Source organism: Procambarus clarkii, chromosome 66 (assembly GCF_040958095.1).
Source record: "Procambarus clarkii isolate CNS0578487 chromosome 66, FALCON_Pclarkii_2.0, whole genome shotgun sequence".
Lineage (NCBI taxonomy): Eukaryota > Metazoa > Arthropoda > Malacostraca > Decapoda > Cambaridae > Procambarus > Procambarus clarkii.
The window spans coordinates 29,666,963-29,691,962 of NC_091215.1; the positions used below are offsets into that span (position 1 = coordinate 29,666,963).

General features: G+C 45.5%; 2 protein-coding genes across 2 annotated transcripts in view; one reads left to right on the forward strand and one right to left on the reverse strand.

Moving 5' to 3' along the window:
* LOC123769368 (LIM/homeobox protein arrowhead) overlaps positions 1–25,000 on the reverse strand; it is a gene marked incomplete in the record, with an annotated part of 163,112 nt that overhangs the window by 52,339 nt on the left and 85,773 nt on the right.
* The window catches only part of LOC123769176 (uncharacterized), a 60,689-nt gene that overhangs the window by 3,305 nt on the left and 32,384 nt on the right, over positions 1–25,000 (forward strand). The window contains exons 2-3 of the mRNA XM_069310181.1: positions 16,386–16,440; positions 17,049–17,229. Coding sequence (XP_069166282.1) covers positions 16,386–16,440; positions 17,049–17,229 — 236 coding nt within the window. The remainder of the gene's footprint in view (positions 1–16,385; positions 16,441–17,048; positions 17,230–25,000) is intronic.

The window sequence follows — 25,000 nt, forward strand, 5'->3', positions numbered from 1 at the left end:
GGCAGTTAATCATCATTCATCATGTTGGCAGTAAATCATCATTCATCCTGCTGGCACTACACTAAAATCCCTTCCTAAGGGAGGGGACCTCCATTTTTTTTTGCTGTTAAACGTAGACATTTGTGTTGTTTTCAACCTAAAATTGAACTTAAGCATTTCGTTCATGTTCAACAGTTATGACGAAGATGATCTTCAACATAAATGTTTGTTTTGTTTTGCTGCTAAACTTAAAAACATTCTATCAGTGTTTATGTAAACATTCAATCACTGTTATGTTAACCTAAACATTTTGCATAACTTATTCACCCTAAACATATATACCGGTTTACCGTAATATATATAGTGTTGTGTTTGTCTCATCTGTCTGGAGGAGGAGAGAGAGAGAGAGAGAGAGAGAGAGAGAGAGAGAGAGAGAGAGAGAGAGAGAGAGAGAGAGAGAGAGAGAGAGAGAGAGAAGCAACCTTGCTGGTAAAGTGACATGCAAATAGACAGGGGGTTGAGGCTCAGTTAGATAGACAGGTGACGGGGGCTCTAATAGATAAAGGTGTAGAGGCTGAGACAGAGAGAGAGAGAGGTATAGAGGTTCATGTGGAAAACTGGGGATAAGAAGTAGTTGAATTTCTTACAGAAACCTTTCGAGACAAGGTTAAACCCGGATTCTGACCCGAGGCTGCATCGTGAGGCGTGACGCTGAGGAAAGGTCAGAAGCAGGTCAAGGGTCAAGAATGGACGATACAAGAGAGAGAGAGAGAGAGAGAGAGAGAGAGAGAGAGAGAGAGAGAGAGAGAGAGAGAGAGAGAGAGAGAGAGAGAGAGAGAGAGAGAGAGCATGCAAAGACACGTTTCACGGGGAGGGGGGTGTTGTGTACACACACACACACACACACACACACACACACACACACACACACACACACACACACACACACACACACACACACACACACACACACACACACTAGTGGAACACACTGAAAAACGTTCTGGAAGCCACCTCCATCGACAACCTTACCGTCACATGGACAAGGAATTCGGACGTCAAGAAAGCTAAGCTATAGCGCATTAGATACAACAAGAGCAGTAGGCGGGGTATGGAGAGCTTAACCTCACTCCCTCGTAGTCACTTATAGGTAAGCTAAACAAAGTAACGGTAAAGAGTGACAGGGAAACAAGAACAAAAGCGAAGCACAAAGAGAAAAAAGCCGTTAGTGGAGGTGTGAGAGAGAGAGAGAGAGAGAGAGAGAGAGAGAGAGAGAGAGAGAGAGAGAGAGAGAGAGAGAGAGAGAGAGAGAGAGAGAGAGAGAGAGACAAATGGAAATAACTTCAAATAAAACAATGAAGTGATTAAAAGGATTTAATATCCTTTGAGAGACGTATCTCTCTCTCTCTCTCTCTCTCTCTCTCTCTCTCTCTCTCTCTCTCTACTGAGGACTAAATATAAAACCACATTTAACATTTAAAGATAATTAGTTCATTCGTAGCTACCCAAATGTTCTCCATGTATAACACTTGTCCAAGTTGCGACTAATCCTTGCCTGTGTTGCTTATCATTCATAAACAGGGGGTTATAGCGATTGGGTTAATGACCATTTGTATATTTCTAGCAACCCGTCCTCGACTCGAGTCCATTCCATCCACCGGTCGACCCCACAGACGCATTCATAAATTTTAATACGCTGTTCATTCAAAACAGGAATTTTCTCAAATGTAAATTAATATTATTTTATATTAGCATATTGTGCATATTTAGGCACTGGTTAGGTTAGGTGTTTAGGTTCTGTTGGCGATTATTTGTATTTGTAGTACGTGGGTGAAGCATTTACAGCGTTGTGGTTCGAACAAAATTCGTCAGTGAAGCACTTGTTTCGTAAGTGTTCGAACGTCAGCAGTTGTGAGTCGTGTGTGAGGTGCGCTTCGAACACAAGAACTGAGCGAAGCACTGTTCGAAAAAAGTTCGAACTTGAATTTGAATTCTTTTTGAATTTCTGATCCCTTCCTCATAAATAGTAGGCAAATACTTGTTAATTCAGCCGCCGCACTCCCCCTCCCCCCCCCCTTCCACCGCGCCTATTTACGAATGAAAACCACTTAACACGTGAATCTTATCTGGCTACGCTCGAAGTCGTCTTGAACAAGTCAAAGTCGTCTCGAACAAGTCGAAGTCGTCTCAAGCAAGTCGAAGTCGTCTCGAACAAGTCGAAGTCGTCTCAAGCAAGTCGAAGTCGTCTTGAACAAGTCGAAGTCGTCTCAAGCAAGTCAAAGTCGTCTCGAGCAAGTCGAAGTCGTCTCAAGCAAGTCGAAGCCGTCTCAAGCAAGTCGAAGTCGGGCGTATAGTTACCACAAGCACAGTCTGAGGATGAACTCTTGTGTTGTAATCAGTGCTGAGTGCGTCAGCTGAGTGACTTCACCGGTGCTGAGGGCGTCAGCTGAGTGACTTCACCGGTGCTGAGCGAGTCAGCTGTGTGACATCAGCGTTTAGCGGATCAGTCTTGGCTGTGGAGTGGCGATCACGTTAAGTAATCTCCCGAGGAGTTAAACACACACAATGGAACAGGTAAATAAAGTAGTCAACGATATCCATTAACTAACAACAATGGCGGGGACCGTGGCGTGACGTGAACGGTGTCTCTCTTCCTTTTGGTGTGGGTGGGAGAGAAGGTGGGATGGGCAGGGGGGCGGTGGAAGGGGAAGGGGGGGGGGTGGGGCAGAGAGAGAGAGAGAGAGAGAGAGAGAGAGAGAGAGAGAGAGAGAGAGTGAGTCGCAAGGAAGAGTCAGATATTTAAGCAGATACAGATAGATGAATAATAAGGAATATGTAGAGATAGAGGAGGAAAGAGAATAATCAGAAACAGGCCCACACATAGGATAAAATAATAAAAATAAAATAAACACACACACACACACACACACACACACAGGGACCTTGAGTGTGGATCGGAAAGCGAGGGATTATTTTCCCATACCTTGACTATCCTAATGATTACAGCACTTTATCTAACCTTCTCGTGACTTTTTATAAAGGTTAAAAGCTCTTGTGTTACAGCTATTGTCTTGCTGCACTCAGAGAGAGAGAGAGAGAGAGAGAGAGAGAGAGAGAGAGAGAGGGGGGGGGGGGTTGAAGGGAAGCAAAAAAGGCAGCCATTAACATAATTATGGTCCTGGGTTGATGGCTTAAACAGGTATTCCCCCCAAGATGGAATGTGTTGGATGGGGTCTGCTGCGCCACGGACACGCCTGGCATGACACCCCTCAGTGTGTCGACGCTCTGCTGATATGATGTTGAATAGCATTGTTGTCTGTTGCCTTCTATTCTGTACATTTGGTTGCTGGACTTTGATGGTGAGGGATTTGGTGGTCGTTCTGGGTAGTGAGTGGACGTAACTGATGGTCTATAGTGGTTATAAAACGGCAAGTTGGTGGTTGGTGATCGTTGGGTCATGAAAAGCTTGTGTGTGTGTGTGTGTGTGTGTGTGTGTGTGTGTGTGTGTTTACTAGTTGTGTTTTTACGGGGGTTGAGCTTTGCTCTTTCGGCCCGCCTCTCAACTGTCAATCAACTGTTTACTAACTACTTTTTTTTTTTTTTTTTCCACACCACACACACACCCCAGGAAGCAGCCCGTGACAGCTGACTAACTCCCAGGTACCTATTTACTGCTAGGTAACAGGGGTACTTAGGGTGAAAGAAACTTTGCCCATTTGTTTCTGCCTCGTGCGGGAATCGAACCCGCGCCACAGAATTACGAGTCCTGCGCGCTATCCACCAGGCTACGAGGCCCCCTTGTGTGTGTGTGTGTGTGTGTGTGTGTATCAGAAATGAGCTATAACATATTACCCATTCTGGGATGTCGGAGAGGATCACACGCCCCGTAGAGGAGCTGGACTTCTCCTATAGCATAGGATGAGACACTATATACACGTGCAAAGTACAATTTGAGAACGATAGTTGTGTTGTGGTGAGTGATGGTTGGTACATGTTACTTACAAGTATCGGCCTTGTTACTTGCGTGTAACAAGGCATCTTCTCTTTGGCGTCACCATTACCGCTATGACCATTGAAGCAGCCACCACCACCGGTATGACAGCTGCTGCCTCAACCATCATTACCATTACTAATACAAGCTTCCTGTCCATCAGAGCGGCAAGCAGATAATTTACAGGCCCAGCTCTTAAGCCGGAGGGCCTGGTGAGTGTCCAGAGGCTCCTTATGTCCCCTGTGCATAAGGGTTCGCCGGGCGGTTGCGGTCAAGGGCTCCTCGAGTGTCCAGAAGCTTCTTATGTCCCCTGTGCATAAGGCTTCGCTGGGTGCTTGCGGTCAAGGGCTCTTCGAGTGTCCAGAAGCTCCTTATGTCCCCTGTGCATAAGGCTTCGCTGGGTGCTTGCGGTCAGGGGCTCTTCGAGTGTCCAGAGGTTCCTTATGTCCCCTATGCATAAGGCTTCGCTGGGTGGTTGCGGTCAGGTGCTCCGCGAAGACTTTCTGTGGTGCTAGGTATGTGTGACGCCGTCATTGGTCTTGACAGTGTGCTTTAGGATGACTCCCTGAACAACGAGGCGCTTATGGGGTGTTGCAACGAGAAAGTTTCGCATAAATTCTCTTCCTGTTGGGTGATGTTGCATGTGCAATGTGTTGGAAAGTTTATTTTGAAACTGTGAGCGTTTCTACATCACATAGCTATGTTTTGCCAGAGTTGAGCTTCAGCTCTTGGACCGTTGATATCAGTTCTTTAACGATAATAGGGGGTTCCCGAAGCATTTATGCTGTCATCTACGTTTGAAACTGTAATGAGTGACTCTACCATTTTGTTTTAGATTCAGGCTACTTAGAACGAAAGGTTCCAAGTAGCACGGGCTATGGTGAGCCCGTAGTGGACTTACCAGGCACAGGAGCGGGGCTGTAACTTGGTCTGTACCATGTTGTTTGTTGTTTTTAGATTTAGCTACTCAGAACGAAGTGTCCATGTATCACGGGCTATGGTGAGCCCGCAAAGCCGTCTCTACCACTTTACTCCCTCCTTTATTCAATTGATAAGCCATCCAACCCTTTATTTCTTCTCTCATGCGGTGACATAAGGTTAAATTCCAGTAGCATTTCCCCGTAACTCGTGCCCCTCGGCTCTGGGATTAGTCTCAGGACACACACTTCTCTGAACTATTCCTCAAGTTCATTTTCTGTTTAGATACAGACTCCACATTGGTGGCGCATGTTCCAACTGTGTCCTGAACGCCTTGTTCGGATTTCTGATGGGCAGTCCGTGTGTTGGTGAGTCACACAGCTGGTGGTGTAACCCAGTTGACTTATGGCCGAGTGGACAGCACGCTGGACTTGTGATCCTGTGGTCGTGGGTTCGATCCCAGGCGCCGGCGAGAAACAATGGGCAGAGTTTCTTTCACCCTATGCCCCTGTTACCTAGCAGTAAAATAGGTACCTGGGTGTTAGTCAGCTGTCACGGGCTGCTTCCTGGGGGTGGAGACACTAAAAACCCCGAAATCATCTCAAGATATAACACTTGGCTTCCTTCCTGTTCTTGAGAACTCTTTGAGTTCTGAGATGCCTACGGGGCCTGATAGCTGAGTAGACTGCATTCTGTATGCGTAATCCTAGGGTCCGAGTTCGATCCCCGGTGATGAAGGAAGCAGTCCGTGACAGCTGACTAACTCCTAGGTACCTATTTACTGCTAGGTAACATGGGCATTCAGGGTGAAAGAAACTTTGCCCATTTGTTTCTGCCTGGTGCGGGAATCGAACCCGCACCACAGAATCAAGAGTCCTGCGCGCTATCCACCAGGCTACCAGGCCCCTGTATGTGTGTGTGTGATCGTGTGCGTGCGATCGTGTGCGTGCGCGCATGAGTGAGTGCGTGTATGAATGCGTGCGTGTGCGTTGTAGCGCTCTCCGCGCCTCTTCTGTTGTGTTCAGAGACAGCTGAGCGAGCAGTGTAAACAGAAGCACGTGTTCGCCTCACGCGGAAGTATCGCAATATTATATTAATCTCTTACGCTCGCGGCAGTCGTGCGGCGCCAGCAACTGTTTAATTGTCTCAGTGAACACAGAGGCCAAGGGTGAGAGAGAGAGAGAGAGAGAGAGAGAGAGAGAGAGAGAGAGAGAGAGAGAGAGAGAGAGAGAGAGAGAGAGAGAGAGAGGTGTTGACTCTTTTGTTTTGCAGGGATATTCCCGCGCGGGCCCTAAGCCTCTGGCTGGCCCACTAAGTGTTACATTTTGCTGGTTTTTCTGTCTTTAGGCGGAGTATGAGTGTTTATGACTCGTATGGTCGCTTATAAGATTATACCCAATGTGTTGAACAACTTCTTTTGCTCTGTTGAATCTTGGTTTAAAATCTTATTGGGTCAGTAACTCTGCCCTGTGTACGATAATGTTCCAGTGGTGTGAGGCATGTCTCCACAGTGTTGACATTTCCTCTCATCTTCTAAAACAATCAGTTGTAAACAGGAAGCAAGAGTGTTGCTTCTAACATTATATATTAAATAAAGCATCAATAACAGAGTTAAATGTGACAGGATACAAATTCCTAAATAGAAAACTTGGGGACATGTAGATAAAGTAGATAAACATAAATATTATATTAATATTATCTGCCCGAAACGCTGCGCGTGCTAGTGGCTTTACAAGACTGTAATTACCATATTTGTATCCTCACATTCCTTATGTACATTCTTGTATATGCATAAATAAATAAATAAATAAATAAATAAATAAATAAATAAATAAATATACACAGCAAGAGCGGCAACTCTGTCCGGCGGATCGCGTAACGGGCCGGGCAGTCAGTGAGCCGTCTTACTAACAGACCTCGGACTGACCAATCACGTTGCCCGGAAGACGCCCCCTAGCCCATGGCGCGCAGTTCAAATACTCTCTCGCTTCGGCGTTCACTCCGTGTTGATTCTAATGTTATTTAGTCGTATCTTGGCCCCATCCCTTCTGCCTCTTGTTCAAGCACTCGTATACCACTCTCTTCTCCCGCCTGTGGCCGTTAGTTCTAGGGATAGTAATGGTATTTTGGAACGTCGCGTTTCGGGGAAGATTATCTTGAGATTATTTCGGGGCTTAGCGTCCCCGCGGCCCGGTCCTCGACCAGGCTGTTACACAACCCCTGGAAGCAGCCCGTAGCAGCTGTCTAAACTCCCAGGTACCTATTTACTGCTAGGTAACAGGGGGCATCAGAGTGAAAGAAACGTTTTGGCCATTTGTCTCCGCCTCCACCGGGAATCGAACCCGGGGAACCTCAGGACTACAAATCCGAAGCGCAGTTCACTCAGCTATCAGGCGCCCTGGGGGAAGGTAGTATTTTAAGACCTACCACGAGTCATGGGAAGGGGAAAGCGCTGAGCCTGCTAATAGGCATCAGAAGCCGTCCACTCCTGTACTCATCTGTGTAAACCAAACACAAGAACAAACTTAGAAATGTATGAATGTATAGTTTTATGTCTGGGAAAGTGCGTGTGTGCGTGCACACGCTATTTTTTGCGTGTGGCCGGTGTTTTGTGGGCTGAGTGACGTGGACGAGCCGGGATTCACAATCGTCTTTCATTTATTTTTGGGCTATTGATAAATAGGCACCCTTGAGTTAGACAACTGTTTATATATATATATATATATATATATATATATATAATATATATATATATATATATATATATATATATATATATATATATATATATAACTGAAAACTCACACCCCAGAAGTGACTCGAACCCATACTCCCACAACTGGTATGTACAGGGACGCCTTAATCCGCTTGACCATCACGACCGGACATAAGGAAGTGATAGCCGAGGCTATATGAACCACTTCCCCGCCGGCACTCGGATGGTAATCTTGGGCATAGCATTTTATCAAATCACCTCATTCTTTGGGGCACACGTGAGGAACACAAATGCAAACAAGCCTGAATGGTCCCCAGGAACCATTCCGGTCGTGATGGTCAAGCGGATTAAGGCGTCCCTGTACATACCAGTTGTGGGAGTATGGGTTCGAGTCACTTCTGGGGTGTGAGTTTTCAGTTGTATATAGTCCTGGGGACCATTCAGGCTTGTTTGCATTTGTGTTCCTCACGTGTGCCCCAAAGAATGAGGTGATTTGATAAAATGCTATGCCCAAGATTACCATCCGAGTGCCGGCGGGGAAGTGGTTCATATAGCCTCGGCTATCACTTCCTTATGTCCGGTCGTGATGGTCAAGCGGATTAAGGCGTCCCTGTACATACCAGTTGTGGGAGTATGGGTTCGAGTCACTTCTGGGGTGTGAGTTTTCAGTTGTATATAGTCCTGGGGACCATTCAGGCTTGTTTGCATTTGTGTTCCTCACGTGTGCCCCAAAGAATGAGGTGATTTGATAAAATGCTATGCCCAAGATTACCATCCGAGTGCCGGCGGGGAAGTGGTTCATATAGCCTCGGCTATCACTTCCTTATGTCCGGTCGTGATGGTCAAGCGGATTAAGGCGTCCCTGTACATACCAGTTGTGGGAGTATGGGTTCGAGTCACTTCTGGGGTGTGAGTTTTTCAGTTGTATATAGTCCTGGGGACCATTCAGGCTTGTTTGCATATATATATATATATATATATATATATATATATATATATATATATATAATATATAATTTCCTGTTCCCGACAAAACGAATGTCTAAATAGTTTCAAATCGTATAACCTCTTGAATATCATTAACAACAAAGGCACCTTCTGAAAGCTATATGCCACCACTTACGTTAGTCCTGTAACGGGGGGTGGGGGAAATAGCTCTATCTTGTCCATTATTCCACCCCCCAGTTAACTAACGAGGCCGGGGGAAACAGCTCTCTCTAGTCCGTTATCCCGTCCCCAGTTAGCTAACTATTCTAGAGCACTCCCAGAGATTCTAAGGCAACCTCTCTCGTTCAACACCTTGTAACCTAGGTATTTGACTACCTAGGTGCTAAGACTACAAGGCGCCGTCACTTGATCAGTTACCCGAAACTCTAGAGAGAACTCTAGAATACAGAATCATAGCCACAAACGTATAAGAGAAAACGAAAGGAAAGAAATGAATAGTGAAGTAATTAGTGAGGGTTTGGGGTGAGAGGCAGAGAGGTGGGAGGGGCGAGGAGGGTCATTAGTTGAAAGTGAGAGTTTAGAGAAGGGTGGAGGGAGAGGTGTAGATACGTAGAAGTAGAAGAGTAGATAGTAGAAGTAGAAGAGTAGATAGTAGAAGACGAAATGCTGCCACCATCCATTCATGATCATTACATACAAGACAAGGAATGGAACTTGCCTGTATCACAAAATTCTCAAAGGATGTTATCAAGAGATCATTATTAGTAGTTCCCATCTTTATCATGTACTCATTCTAAACCATGAAAACAGTAACCACAGAGGCTTTCTCACCTCAACTCAAAGCTCTAGGGAACAAAGTTAAACACAATTTAAATAATAAATTCATAATTATATTTCACATGAAGTATCATAATTTAGCAATTCAATTAAAATGTTAAAGAGAGTCATCATCCAAGAATTCGAGAACCCTACAACTTGACTGCCCCTGATCATCACACAACATATGTAAACACGACCAAGTCACCTTAATGTTCACTCACCGAGGACTGAGTCTAAGTTGAATAGAGAGGGGGGGGGGGGTCTGTAGTTGACAGAGACTCCCGCCCTGCCGGCCGACAGCCTTCCTGGTAGGGCTGTCTTCTCTCTCTGCTGGCTCGTGTGCTGTTCTGTCTCGTTAATGCTTGATGCTCGATAGCTCTCCGAGTTTATATTGGGGAACCTAGTAGCTAACTCCGCCCACAAATAGATAGCCTCCGGCACTACCAAGCCACTCCTTAAACGTCGGCATGTTTGAAGGCTACCAGACTACAATTATCAGCTTAGCGGAAGCAAGGTGAAATTCTCATGATCTGACCTCAGGTCACTTGAGGTCATTAACGCTTTGAGGTGTGAGATCTCAGGCAGACAACTGGCGCCTCTCAGATCCTTGTCTGTGACTCATGTACTCTATGTATGTATTAACCTAAACCAAACACTTTTACAGTGTTACATCTCCCCTTCTCCCCGAAAATAAAGTTTTTGCAACACTGCTAAAGCAAGCTAGCTGTGTGCGACAACTTTATTAACGAAAAGAATACATCCTAGCTAAACAAATATACATCATCCTACTCTAAAAAATGAAATATGTAGACAGACGTCCATTGTCTCTGGCTGGGCGACGTCACTGCTTGGTCTTGTAGATAATCCTGTACCACATTTCTTCAACACAACTGCCTCCGTCGCTTCTCCGTCGTTAACGCACAACAACACTTGGTCAACCCGAAAGCCGTTACTACTTGAACTGAGCACAGGACCGTGGAATTCGGTTGTCCCAGCTGATCTGTAATTGGCCCTACGTCAGTCACCATGAGAGACGTATATTGGGGTTCTTCACAGCTATAGGGACTACAAGTTTCGAGACCTTCATATAGTTGCCAACAGTAGAAATCCCATCCTACTCTTCTTCCTCCCTGTTGCTCCAGCACGCCTCCTTCAGAGAGCTACTTCTGACAGCCACATCAAGTCCGCATGACACAGGAAGAATCACTCAACAGAGCAACATGCTTGTAGGAGGGGCGGCCAGTTAAGGCAAACGATCCTGTCTTGCAATTACGCTCCATGCAATGATGCTGACACCAGCAAGGGACACTAGGTATCATGTCTCAGCTTGTCTTATCTTCTTCTTTCTTCTCTCTTCTTTTTTCTCTCTTCTTTCTTCTCTCTTCTTTCTTCTCTCTTCTTTCTTCTCTCTTCCTCCTCCCATGGGTCTTTGACAAGCGACCTGGGGTCCATTGGGGTCCGTCCGTCCTGGGGTCCATCCTGGGTAGACCGATGTTGGTGGTACAGACTGGAGTCGTTGTTGTTCCTCTTCCATCTTTACTGGGTCGTCTGGGGTCGTCTGCAGAACGACCTGGGGTCCACTGGGTAGACCAATGTTGACCGACCGAGAGGGCTGCGTCTTGGGGTCCCCTGGGGTGGTGGTGGTGGTGGAGCCATGACCTCCAGGTAGTGGGCTGGTCGTGGTGGTGGTGATAAACGCCCCTGAGTGTGGTACACAGCAGCCGTCTCCCTCTTCTGTATATGCGTCGCGCCTCTCCTCTGGCTCCCACCTGTGAATTGAACATAAAGGCGACAATACCCGTGTTCCATGCTGTTGTGTGACCCTGTAGTTTGTATAGGGTTACACAGTTATATCATAACGCTCTCCTCCTGGCAACAACTACACTTCAAATTTTTTTTTTTTTTTTTTTTAATAATCCAATTAACTCTGAATGATATTGACTTGGTGGAACATAAAACAGTAACAGAGTAAAGTTAGAGAAGAGAGAATAAGGGCATCACTACTTTTAACTTGTCACACAAAAAAAAAAAATCAACACTAATAGACAAACACTAGCCTCACTTAACTGTACCTTTCCTAATCTTAAGTACATAATTAACCATTACTCCCACCCTTAACCTACAGCCACCTACGTGACCCAGAGTGTCTCCCTAGCTTCTCCGCCGGTCAACAACCCCAAACTGTTGCCACCCCTGTGACCAGACTATCTAACGTCGAGCGTCCCCAACGTGAAGTCTACTGACATACTAAGGCTCCCCCTAGCATGCTGTACAAGACCAGTACACCTCGGGTTATTGCGTTCAAATGGAGTAAAACAGTCGATCGCAATAATCTGAGCAGAACCACTAAAAACTACTTAAAATCTATTTAAGAACTACACCTGCCACTCCCCACTGACCTGGAGACCAGCGGTGGCTGGGTGTCCCCGTGGGACATGCGAGGTCACCTGTCACACTCAGCTGACCTGCACTACCAACACCGCTAAGTTCCCAAATCGCCAAATCTTATTACTAACATAAATCACTACACACGCAAGTTCTGGTGAACATTCCCTGAATACCACAAAACTCACAAAATCACTAAACACAACACCAGAGAATCACCATCTCCTAGCCTGAAAAAACTCGCTAAATCGCGAAAGTAAAACACCTGCCAAGATCTCCCTGATAGCGCCTGAGCGGCAAAAAGACACGTGGGACTGAACAATGTTAAAAGAACACCAACTACCTACAACATTGTTCAACACCGCTGCCATCATTGTAACGGGGGGTGGGGGAAATAGCTCTATCTTGTCCATTATTCCACCCCCCAGTTAACTAACGAGGCCGGGGGAAACAGCTCTCTCTAGTCCGTTATCCCGTCCCCAGTTAGCTAACTATTCTAGAGCACTCCCAGAGATTCTAAGGCAACCTCTCTCGTTCAACACCTTGTAACCTAGGTATTTGACTACCTAGGTGCTAAGACTACAAGGCGCCGTCACTTGATCAGTTACCCGAAACTCTAGAGAGAACTCTAGAATACAGAATCATAGCCACAAACGTATAAGAGAAAACGAAAGGAAAGAAATGAATAGTGAAGTAATTAGTGAGGGTTTGGGGTGAGAGGCAGAGAGGTGGGAGGGGCGAGGAGGGTCATTAGTTGAAAGTGAGAGTTTAGAGAAGGGTGGAGGGAGAGGTGTAGATACGTAGAAGTAGAAGAGTAGATAGTAGAAGTAGAAGAGTAGATAGTAGAAGACGAAATGCTGCCACCATCCATTCATGATCATTACATACAAGACAAGGAATGGAACTTGCCTGTATCACAAAATTCTCAAAGGATGTTATCAAGAGATCATTATTAGTAGTTCCCATCTTTATCATGTACTCATTCTAAACCATGAAAACAGTAACCACAGAGGCTTTCTCACCTCAACTCAAAGCTCTAGGGAACAAAGTTAAACACAATTTAAATAATAAATTCATAATTATATTTCACATGAAGTATCATAATTTAGCAATTCAATTAAAATGTTAAAGAGAGTCATCATCCAAGAATTCGAGAACCCTACAACTTGACTGCCCCTGATCATCACACAACATATGTAAACACGACCAAGTCACCTTAATGTTCACTCACCGAGGACTGAGTCTAAGTTGAATAGAGAGGGGGGGGGGGGTCTGTAGTTGACAGAGACTCCCGCCCTGCCGGCCGACAGCCTTCCTGGTAGGGCTGTCTTCTCTCTCTGCTGGCTCGTGTGCTGTTCTGTCTCGTTAATGCTTGATGCTCGATAGCTCTCCGAGTTTATATTGGGGAACCTAGTAGCTAACTCCGCCCACAAATAGATAGCCTCCGGCACTACCAAGCCACTCCTTAAACGTCGGCATGTTTGAAGGCTACCAGACTACAATTATCAGCTTAGCGGAAGCAAGGTGAAATTCTCATGATCTGACCTCAGGTCACTTGAGGTCATTAACGCTTTGAGGTGTGAGATCTCAGGCAGACAACTGGCGCCTCTCAGATCCTTGTCTGTGACTCATGTACTCTATGTATGTATTAACCTAAACCAAACACTTTTACAGTGTTACAGTCCCCCCCCCCCTGCTAGCTAGTTAGTAGTCCTCCCTGTTAGGAGGAAACAAATGGGCAATGTTTCTTTCACCCTGGTACCCATGTTCACCTAGCAGTAAATGGGTACCTGGGAGTAAGACAGCTGCTACGGGCTGCTTCCTGTGTGTGAAGTAAAAATCAGTAGATTTATAGTTGAGAGGCGGGCCCAAAGAGCCAGAGCTCAACCCCTGCAAGTAAACCAGCTGAATACAACTAGGTATCAACCAGGTATCAACCAGGTATCAACCAGGTGAGTACACTGTGTGACACCCATGGAAGCCGTGTCGTAGCACCCATGGAGGCGTCATCAATGGGCCAGAATTATGAATGAGCGGGACGGTTGTGGTCCGCTGTGGGGAGAGAGTTATGCAAGTCATTGTTTACTCTTTGATGAGAGAGAGTGGTCAGCACCTGCAGGCAGCGGGGGTGTATGTTGTATGTTTGTGGGGGTTGGTTGTTTGTGGGGGGTGTATGTTGTATGTTTGTGGGGGTGTATATTGTATGTTTGTGGGGGGGTGTATGTTGTATGTTTGTGGGGGGTGTATGTTGTATGTTTGTGGGGGTTGGTTGTTTGTGGGGGGTGTATGTTGTATGTTTGTGGGGGTTGTATGTTTGTGGGGGGTGTATGTTGTATGTTTGTGGGGGTGTATATTGTATGTTTGTGGGGGGGTGTATGTTGTATGTTTGTGGGGGGTGTATGTTGTATGTTTGTGGGGGGGTGTATGTTGTATGTTTGTGGGGGTGTATGTTGTATGTTTGTGGGGGGTGTATGTTGTATGTTTGTGGGGGGTGTATGTTGTATGTTTGTGGGGGGTGTATGTTGTATGTTTGTGGGGGTGTATGTTGTATGTTTGTGGGGGGTGTATGTTGTATGTTTGTGGGGGGTGTATGTTGTATGTTTGTGGGGGGTGTATGTTGTATGTTTGTGGGGGTGTATATTGTATGTTTGTGGGGGGTGTATGTTGTATGTTTGTGGGGGGTGTATGTTGTATGTTTGTGGGGGGGGTGTATGTTGTATGTTTGTGGGGGGTGTATATTGTATGTTTGTGGGGGGGTGTATGTTGTATGTTTGTGGGGGGTGTATGTTGTATGTTTGTGGGGGGTGTATGTTGTATGTTTGTGGGGGGGGTGTATGTTGTATGTTTGTGGGGGGGTGTATATTGTATGTTTGTGGGGGGTGTATGTTGTATGTTTGTGGGGGGTGTATGTTGTATGTTTGTGGGGGGTGTATGTTGTATGTTTGTGGGGGGGGTGTATATTGTATGTTTGTGGGGGGGTGTATGTTGTATGTTTGTGGGGGGTGTATGTTTGTGGGGGGTGTATGTTGGGTGTATGTAGGTGTGTATGTTGTATGTTTGTGGGGGTGTATGTTGTATGTTTGTGGGGGGTGTATGTTTGTGGGGGTGTATGTTGTATGTTTGTGGGGGTGTATGTTGTATGTTTGTGGGGGTGTATGTTGTATGTTTGTGGGGGTGTATGTTGTATGTTTGTGGGGGTGTATGTTGTATGTTTGTGGGGGTGTATGTTGTATGTTTGTGGGGGTGTATGTTGTATGTTTGTGGGGGTGTATCTCGGGTGTTCTCTCTCTCTCTCTCACTCAGATTATTAGTACATAAATGTTGTGAATAATGAATGAGTGTGTCACAGTTTCCTGCTTGTAAAAGACTAATTGTCTACCAATTAAATATTCAAACTAATAATAATTAATATTATTTAATTTTATTATTATTATTATTCAGATCGTATACAAATTGCCATAATTCCTTTGGCCTAGTAACTGACGATGCCATTAAAGATAATCATACATTAATTTCAAATTACCTTTAGTCGTCAAGTTGCGCCAGAAACCAGCGCTACGCGGCAATGATCGCGGCGTGAGCCAATCACAATATTTGTTGCGAGACCGAGAAGGTTTTGGCGGGAGTCAGGAAGTGGACGGCGCCGCGTAACTGGTTATCTATGCAATAGATGGCGCTGACAGAGAGAAAGTGAAGTCTTGTATGAGTAACTGGTTATCTATGCAATAGATGGCGCTGACAGAGAGAAAGTGAAGTCTTGTATGAGTAACTGGTTATCTATGCAATAGATGGCGCTGACAGAGAGAAAGTGAAGTCTTGTATGAGTAACTGGTTATCTATGCAATAGATGGCGCTGACAGAGAGAAAGTGAAGTCTTGTATGAGTAACTGGTTAGCCGAATAATAAATGGAGTTGATAAACATAAATGACTGTTAAGAATGAAAAAAAATAGGTAAATGCTTATTGCTAACGCCGTAAAAAAATTTTGCCGGTTACTTTTTTCGTAATTTTTAACTTATTTTTTTATTTGTGTAATATAATTGTTATTGTGATTTTTCATATGTTCCTCATCTGTTCTGTTTGTGGTGTTTGCTTCATTATGTCTCCCATTTAGCTGGTATCTATAAGTTGGTTTAAGAAGGTTGCAGAGTTAATCCGAAAAATGGCTACTGGAGTTCAATACCAGCAAGTGTAAAGTGATGGAAATATGGAAATAGCTTCTTCATTCTGTTCTCTCTCTCTCTCTCTCTTTCTCTCTCTCTCTCTCTCTCTCTCTCTCTTTCTCTCTCTCTCTCTCTCTCTCTCTCTCTCTCTCTCTCTCTCTCTCTCTCTCTCTCTCTCTCTCTTTCTCTCTCTCTCCACGGTCCTTTGGACGCTTCCATTATTGTTGTTGTTGTTAATGATTCGCTACCTGGAACAAAAAGTCCCAAGTAGCACGGGCTATGGTGAGCCCGTGGTAAGACGCTTCCATGATGTCTTGGGAATCTTGCCTTCGACCATTTTTGTCTTTGTCTTTGTTGTCGTTGTTTATGTTGTTTTTTGTTAACCATAAGTCATTTTTTTTTTTTTGCTCCCTTCGGGTGTTGCGAAGTTTAGCAGTATTTTGTTTTGTCCTGTTTCGTGTATCAGGTTGAATGTTCCTTTCTCTTGTACACAAGTTGAGGATCTGTACACTCTTCAGTGTGTAAGCTTGAGGTTATCTTGAGATGATTTCGGGGCTTTTAGTGTCCCGCGGCCCGGTCCTCGACCAGGCCTCCACCCCCAGGAAGCAGCCCGTGACAGCTGACTAACACCCAGGTACCTATTTTACTTCTAGGTAACAGGGGCATAGGGTAGCTGGTAGACTCTATGATGCAGGCTGGTAGACTGCATTATAGCTTCTTAATAACACAAAGATGTGTATAGGTTGTATAGCATTGTGTATATTTCATTCACTTACATGTTAGTTGAATGATTGTGTATTTAAAGTTATTGTTTTTTTTACATTTATTAAACAGTCATGATTCAGGGAAGATGTAGGTGTTTCGTACATGTTTAATGAGTCTTGGCCTATGTATCGTACTAGACTCCATGTTGTCTAGCTCTGCCTAGCAGATATTATCTGTGACGGGGAAAATAAGGAAAATATATTTATGCAAGTTAGCGTTGGAAATGTTCTCGGGAGTGAAAACGGACTTAATTAATAACATTTCAGGGGGTGACTGTGGTAAAGTTTGACATGGTCCGCTGGTTCTCTCTCTCAAGCCCTCCATTGCCTATTTCTTACCACCATTTCTCTGTCTACCCCTACAGGTGTTGGAGATGCTGAAGGAGGCGGTGGAGGAGGACGGCGGCGCCCCTGGCGGCGGCGGCGACGATGACGACGGCAGTGATGTTAGCGGCTACCACAGCGACTCCGACTCCGCCATCATGATGTCCGGCAACTCCCCCTACGTCACCAAACACGCTCGCTTCAACTTCCTCACCAGATCAGGTCCGTAACGTGTTTTTACGGGCTATTCATGCCCGTGCCACCTCTTGGGTGGCTTAATCTTTATCAATCGTAACGTGTTTGTTTCGTGTTGTACGACGCGCGAGGTAGCGCACCCGAAGGCCTCATTGACCCGATATAGCTCCTCGGGGTTTTAGAAAGTTATATAGAGGGGGTTATTTTGGAGTTATGAAGCAGCAGGTGTGTGTTTTTTTCAGGTATTGCAAAGGAAGATTATTAGTTCTGAGGGGGATGGCACTGTGTTATGTATCATCTAAGTGTTATGTATCATCTAAGTGTTATGTGTGTGTTTCATGCGGCCGGAAGAGAGAGGTTTCCGGGTGTGGTGATGATAACTGACTCTTGGGTGTAGTGTTTCCCAGACCCGTGGTGTCATATGTGTGTGTGTCATGTGTGGCGGCATTCTTGCGTACGCGGGTGTCATGTGTGTCACGCCTCGTGTGTGTGTGTGTGTGTGTGTGTGTGTGTGTGTGTGTGTGTGTGTGTGTGTGTGTGTGTGTGTGTGTGTGTGTGTGTGTGTGTGCAGTCACTGAATTGTCCTCGCAGGGGGTTGAACTTCAGCGCTTTGGTCCCGCCTCTCACCTCCCAGCTACAACAGTTATACAGCATCTAAATAAAACTAAACTTGGCTCTTATCATATCTCAACCTGGCTTCCCACACTAACACGTCGCATTTTGCACGTTAGGGAGTCCCAAAACGTCGAAATTACAAGGTCCTATGAAAAGTCGCGACTCACAAATATCCCCAACCCCCTTTTTCTAATGACTCGTTAGGTTCAATTGCTCGGGGTTCATACATTTCTAGTTAGGTTGTAGCACGATGTATTGTGTACGTTTTGGCAGATGACACGAGCGTAGCTGCATTTGAGACTGTGAATGACGTCTGTCTTCCTCATGTTCACTAATATGTTAATGTGAACTTTGTTCTATTGTTATTGTGTATTTATCTGCGTAATTTTTGTTCATCTTTTTTTTTTTTTTGAACAACTGGCCACACCTGTTCACTCTAGCAGCAACAACTGCCCACAAAGGAGCTGAACCTCACATCCCTGGAAAACAGAAGAGTAAGGGGAGACATGATAACCACCTACAAAATTCTCAGGGGAATTGACAGGGTGGACAAAGACAAACTCTTCAGCACGGGTGGGACACGAACAAGGGGACACAGGTGGAAACTTAGTACCCAGATGAGCCACAGAGACGTTAGAAAGAATTTTTTTCAGTGTCAGAGTAGTTAATAAATGGAATGCACTAGGAAGTGATGTGGTGGAGGCTGACTCCATACACAGTTTCAAATGTAGGTATGATAGAGCCCAGTAGGCTCAGGAATCTGTACACCAGTTGATTGACAGTTGAGAGGCGGGACCAAAGAGCCAAAGCTCAACCCCCGCAAGCACAATTAGGTGAGTACAATTAGGTGAGTACACACACACCTGTTCACTCCACCATCAACAACTGCCCCCACACACACCTGTTCACTCCAACAACAACTGCCCCCACACACACCTGTTCACTCTAGCAGCAACATCTGCTCACACACACACCTGTTCACTCCACCATCAACAACTGCCCCCACACACACCTGTTCACTCCAACACCTGTCACCTCACATCACTCAAATTGTCCCAAAGTATCGCTCAGCATCTCCCTATTACCACTCTCGAAACGAACACGAAAATATAAATAAAACTGACGATAGATTATGAGTTTAGGTTGTTATGTTATGCCTATAGAGCGCTTATTATATGTTGTTAAGAATAAGATCTTTTGATTCTTATAGTGTGATGATTTTGTAGTGGTTAGAAATGGTTATTATAAGGAGTGCTGGTTAGGTGGCGAGGGAGGGAGGGATAGAGGGACAGAGGGACAGAGGGATAGAGGGACAGAGGGATAGAGGGATAGAGGGACAGAGGGACAGAGGGACAGAGGGATAGAGGGACAGAGGGATAGAGGGACAGAGGGACAGAGGGATAGAGGGACAGAGGGATAGAGGGACAGAGGGATAGAGGGACAGAGGGACAGAGGGACAGAGGGATAGAGGGACAGAGGGATAGAGGGACAGAGGGATAGAGGGAGAGAGGGACAGAGGGACAGAGGGATAGAGGGACAGAGGGAGAGAGGGACAGAGGGAGAGAGGGACAGAGGGAGAAAGAGAGAGAGAGAGAGAGAGAGAGAGAGAGAGAGAGAGAGAGAGAGAGAGAGAGAGAGAGAGAGAGAGAGAGAGAGAGTAATACGACATACAAGATCCAGACGGTTTCACTTACGCCAGAGGTAGTGTGGTAGCCCACATAGCTAGCCAGGGAGAGTTGCTCCCCCCTTTCCCCTCCCCTTTCCCACCCCCCCCATTCCCCATTCCTCCAGTCTGCCCACCACCTGCCCAACCCCCTACCCACCTACCCACTCCCCGTACCCCCTCCCTCACCCCACGAACCAGCCTACACCTCTACCATGTACGGAACTGAGCATGAATCGCCAGCAATCAGTGTGGGAAGAACAGAAAGTCGTCCCGGGGGGACTATCATATATGTACACACACCTGCAGGCCGGAACTTATAGCAGGTGTGGCCTCTAGGACCATCACAGGCCATAGACCATGTCTCCTTGAGCGGGTTTGGGGAGTAGAAGAACTCCCAGAACCCCATCAACCAGGTATCAACCAGGTATCAACCAGGTATCAACCAGGTATCAACTAGGTATCAACCAGGTATCGACCAGGTATCAACCAGGTATCAACTAGGTATCAACCAGGTATCAACCAGGTATCGACCAGGTATCAGCCAGGTATCGACCAGGTATCAACCAGGTATCAACTAGGTATCAACCAGGTATCAACCAGGTATCGACCAGGTATCAACCAGGTATCAACCAGGTATCAACCTGGTATCAACCAGGTATCAACCAGGTATCAACCAGGTATCAACCAGGTATCGACCAGGTATCAGCCAGGTATCGACCAGGTATCAACCAGGTATCAACCAGGTTACCATCCGAACTTGGGACGAGGCCTACAGGAACTTGGAAAAGACCTTGTGGACGTGCTTTTCGCACTTGGAAAGTGTTATGTAGAACTTGACATTAAGGGACTACGCGGAACTTGACTATAGCTCCTTGCGGAACTTGGCAAGCTGCATGCGGAACTTGGCAAGTGCCCCACGGAAAGTAACAGTAGCCAAAGCTCGCCAGATGACTCTTTAAAAAGAGAAACTTATAATGTTCTCTCTCTCTCTCTCTCTCTCTCTCTCTCTCTCTCTCTCTCTCTCTCTCTCTCTCTCTCTCTCTCTCTCTCTCTCTCTCTCTCTCTCTCTCTCTCTCTCGTGTCTACAAATTTAAATTTTGTATCACAAATCATGGTAATTTGTCATGTTGAATTCAACTTAGTTTTTTTTTGTATCCCGCAAGATATATTTGCATGGTACTACACAAGTCAATTTTTAATAAATTGCATATCTACCTACATGTTACAAATTCATTGCTGAGTTAATTAAAAACAAATTAGGTTGACCAGACCACACACTAGATGGTGAAGGGACGACGACGTTTCGGTCCGTCCTGGACCATTCTCTTCAAGACAATCGACTTGAGAATGGTCCAGGACGAACCGAAACGTCGTCGTCCCTTCACCTTCTAGTGTGTGGTCTGGTCAACATACTTTAGCCACGTTATTGTGACTCATCGCCTGCAAAAACAAATTAGCTAAATGATGATTTCTGATGACGTCCTGACATGTAAAATCTCTTGTATGTATGTACCTTACCTAAATAAACATTTATATATTTATTTATTTTATGTTTTGCTTGGGGGGACCTGCCCCCTGGCAAGTGAGTGTCAAGGACTAGTCAATCTGTATGGTACGACTCCTGGTGCCCCTGATACCCTGGTGCCCTAATACCCTAGTACCAATGGCACCGGTTTCCATGCTCCTGGTTGATACCTGGTTGATGGGGTTCTGGGAGTTCTTCTACTCCCCAAGCCCGGGCCGAGGCCAGGCTCGACTTGTGAGAGTTTGGTCCAACAGGCTGTTGCTTGGAGCGACCCGCAGGCCCACATATATCTGCTTGATGGGGTTCTGGGAGTTCTTCTACTCCCCAAGCCCGGCCCGAGGCCAGGCTCGACTTGTGAGAGTTTGGACCAACAGGCTGTTGCTTGGAGCGGCGGCCCGCAGGCCCACATACCCACCTCTTGGCCAGAATGCTCGAAACGTTTTGGCAAACTCCCTCACCGTGTTGGACGTTGATGGTCCTCAGGTTTTCCGGGAAGAAATCCAATTGAGAATCCCCAAAAAATTAAGTTTTAGTCATCCCAACTTTTTTTTTGTTAATTTCGTAAACCGTTTTTCGTAATATTTTTGAAAGATATCCAACATCTTCTTTTTAAAAGGGTTCAGTTTCTCCTCAAACTTTTCATCTCGTATTATCTACTTTGTTTTCTTCGTTTAGGATCTACAAAATTCTAAAAAAAAATTAAAATCTAAAATCTAAAAAATTTCTAAAATCTAAAAAATTTTAGAATCTAAAATTCTCTCCAATATATATTTGTTTCACTTAATTATTAGAATGTTTATCTTTTCAGTATAAAAATCCATCACCATTCTTGTCCGTCGCCTTAGCAGAGGCTGTCATAAGGTCTAATTCAAGGTGTAAAGATGGTAATATAAGATAGCTTTGGGGTTAATTAATGGAGGATTGAACACATTTTGTTCTTCACTGGCATAAGTGACTTTCTGAGGTAATTGGCAGTTCTCTTCCCTGACAACCCACTCACACAATGCACAACATCATGGCTTATATCCAAGCTGCAGTCCAGGCCAGCGATGCTTATATCCAAGCTGCAGTCCAGGCAAGCGAGCGATGCTTATATCCAAGCTGCAGTCCAGGCAAGCGAGCGATGCTTATATCCAAGCTGCAGTCCAGGCAAGCGAGCGATGCTTATATCCAAGCTGCAGTCCAGGCAAGCAAGCGATGCTTATATCCAAGCTGCAGTCCAGGCAAGCGAGCGATGCTTATATCCAAGCTGCAGTCCAGGCAAGCAAGCGATGCTTATATCCAAGCTGCAGTCCAGGCAAGCGAGCGATGCTTATATCCAAGCTGCAGTCCAGGCAACCGAACGATGCTTATATCCAAGCTGCAGTCCAGGCAAGCGAGCGATGCTTATATCCAAGCTGCAGTCCAGGCAAGCAAGCGATGCTTATATCCAAGCTGCAGTCCAGGCAAGCGAGCGATGCTTATATCCAAGCTGCAGTCCAGGCAAGCGAACGATGCTTATATCCAAGCTGCAGTCCAGGCAAGCGATGACTTTATCCAAGCTACAGTCCAGGCAAGCCAGCGATGACTTTATCCAAGCTACAGTCCAGGCAAGCAAGCGATGACTTTATCCAAGCTACAGTCCAGGCAAGCGAGCGATGACTTTATCCAAGCTACAGTCCAGGCAAGCAAGCGATGACTTTATCCAAGCTACAGTCCAGGCAAGCAAGCGATAACTTTATCCAAGCTACAGTCCAGGCAAGAGACCAAGTCCCCACAGATGTTCTACGAATATTCTTCTAACTAGACCTTTTCTAGTTCCACATTTCCATATGACAAGTGACCGTAGCATGTACTAATGCATCAGCTGAAAATAATGTATAGTCCAGTTATGAAGAAAAGGAAGAGCTTTTAAATATACCTTTAGAAGTCAGTGAACAGTAACTCGGAAGTGTTCACCGATTGTTCTAAAGTTCATTGACTCTTCCAAACGTCGTCTTGATGACCAACGGCCTGCGTTGCTGAACGCTCGTTAACCTTCTCTCGTTAACAGAAAAATGCTTAATATCCTTCTTGTGAAAGGAAATTGTTTGAAGACCTGATGATAATTCTGGAAGTGTCATACTTCACTTGTCATGACTTGAGAAGATTCCAGCCTTCTTAACCTGGATCTTAGAAGTTCCGCCTGCAGTTTTTTTTTTCTGTGAGAAAATATTTAAGTCGCCTACCTTGATCAGTCCAGCAACCTGGTCGACGACCGGGCCGCGGGGACGCTAAGCCCCGGAAGCACCTCAAGGTACCCTTATTAAGGTATGGTACCAAATCATTCACTGAACATCGATACCAAAAAAAAACTCTATATTATCTACCATTAATGACAAATTACCTGTAAATTTAATAACCAAACAATTAAAAACCAAAAAAATTATATCATAACTACAGGTGATAGGAAAATTCTGATTGTAGATTTGATTCAATGTTAAATTTTTTTTATCCAGTATAAATGTTAAACGGGTCAAGAAATAGATTAACCAGTGTGGTTAATGGTCGCTACTATCATCATGGGTGACACAGGTCTACATATCTACTTAGATATCTACAGTGTGGGGGGGGGGGGGATTTCATTTAGAATTGTCAAGGGAAAGCGCCAAGCCATTACGACTTTATAGCACTTGGAAGGGATCGGGATAAGGATTTGGGGATGGGACGGAGGGGAAGGAATGGTTCCCCAACCACTTAGACGGTCGGGGATTGAACGCCGACCAGCATGAAGCGAGACCGTCGCTCTACCGTCCAGCCCAAGTGGCTGAGAGGGGGGGGGCTCAAGAGAGAGGGTATAGAGAGGCCGAAAGAGTAGATAGAGTGGTCGAAAGAATAGATAGAGTGGGCAAAAGAGTAGATAGTGAGCAAAAGAGTAGATAGAGTGGGCAAAAGAGTAGATAGAGTGGTCGAAAGAGTAGATAGAGTGGGCAAAAGAGTAGATAGTGAGCAAAAGAGTAGATAGAGTGGGCAAAAGAGTAGATAGAGTGGTCGAAAGAATAGATAGAGTGGGCAAAAGAGTAGATAGTGAGCAAAAGAGTAGATAGAGTGGGCAAAAGAGTAGATAGAGTGGTCGAAAGAGTAGATAGAGTGGTCGAAAGAGTAGATAGTGGTCGAAAGAGTAGATAGAGTGGCCGAAAGAGTAGATAGTGGGCAAAAGAGTAGGTAGAAAGGGCAAAAGAGTAGGTAGAAAGGGCAAAAGAGTAGGTAGAAAGGGCAAAAGAGTAGATAGTGGGCAAAAGAGTAGGTAGAGTGGGCAAAAGAGTAGAGAGGAAGGAAGTAGGAACGAGAAAGAGTCGAAGTGCCAGAAAAGCAAATCGAGAATGATTTTTTTTCTGTAGGTAAGAAAGTGGGGATGATAGAGAGAGTGTGGGCAGGGAGGGAGGGGAGGAGGGAGGGAGGGAGCAAGGAAGGGGTAGCGGCAGAGGATTGGGGTAGGGGGGGGGGAAGGGAAGTTTCACTAGTGGTATAGTAAGGGAGAGTGGCTTTGACCTGCTTCCCTTCATCAACAACCCCTCCCCTCCCCCCTTTCCCCTCCCCCCCCCCCCAAACATCTCTCCTACCCTGTCTATCCATCCTCACCAACACCCCCTATCCCCCCTCCACCAATGGCGTATCGACTACATCTCACACAAATAAACTGAATAGATTAATAAAACGACTTGACAAAGAGTTTGTAAAACCCTGAACCTAAAACAGAACTCGAAACTTTGGATTCAAATTCCATTTATTTTATAGATTTAGAAGAGCAATAGGGAAGCCGCAGCAAGTTTAGAAGTGAACATGCTACTCAGAGGAACATGTTGTCACCTCTCGGAAGTCTTAACACAATGGAAAGTTGCGAGTCTGGATTGAATAAGTGCATGCGTGAGGGGAGAGTGGATATAAATAGAAGTGGTCTGGCTTGGGCCAGTATGCTTTCTGGGGAGGTGTTTGTTGTCTATCTCGCATCTATCTCAACTCATCCTCAGGCG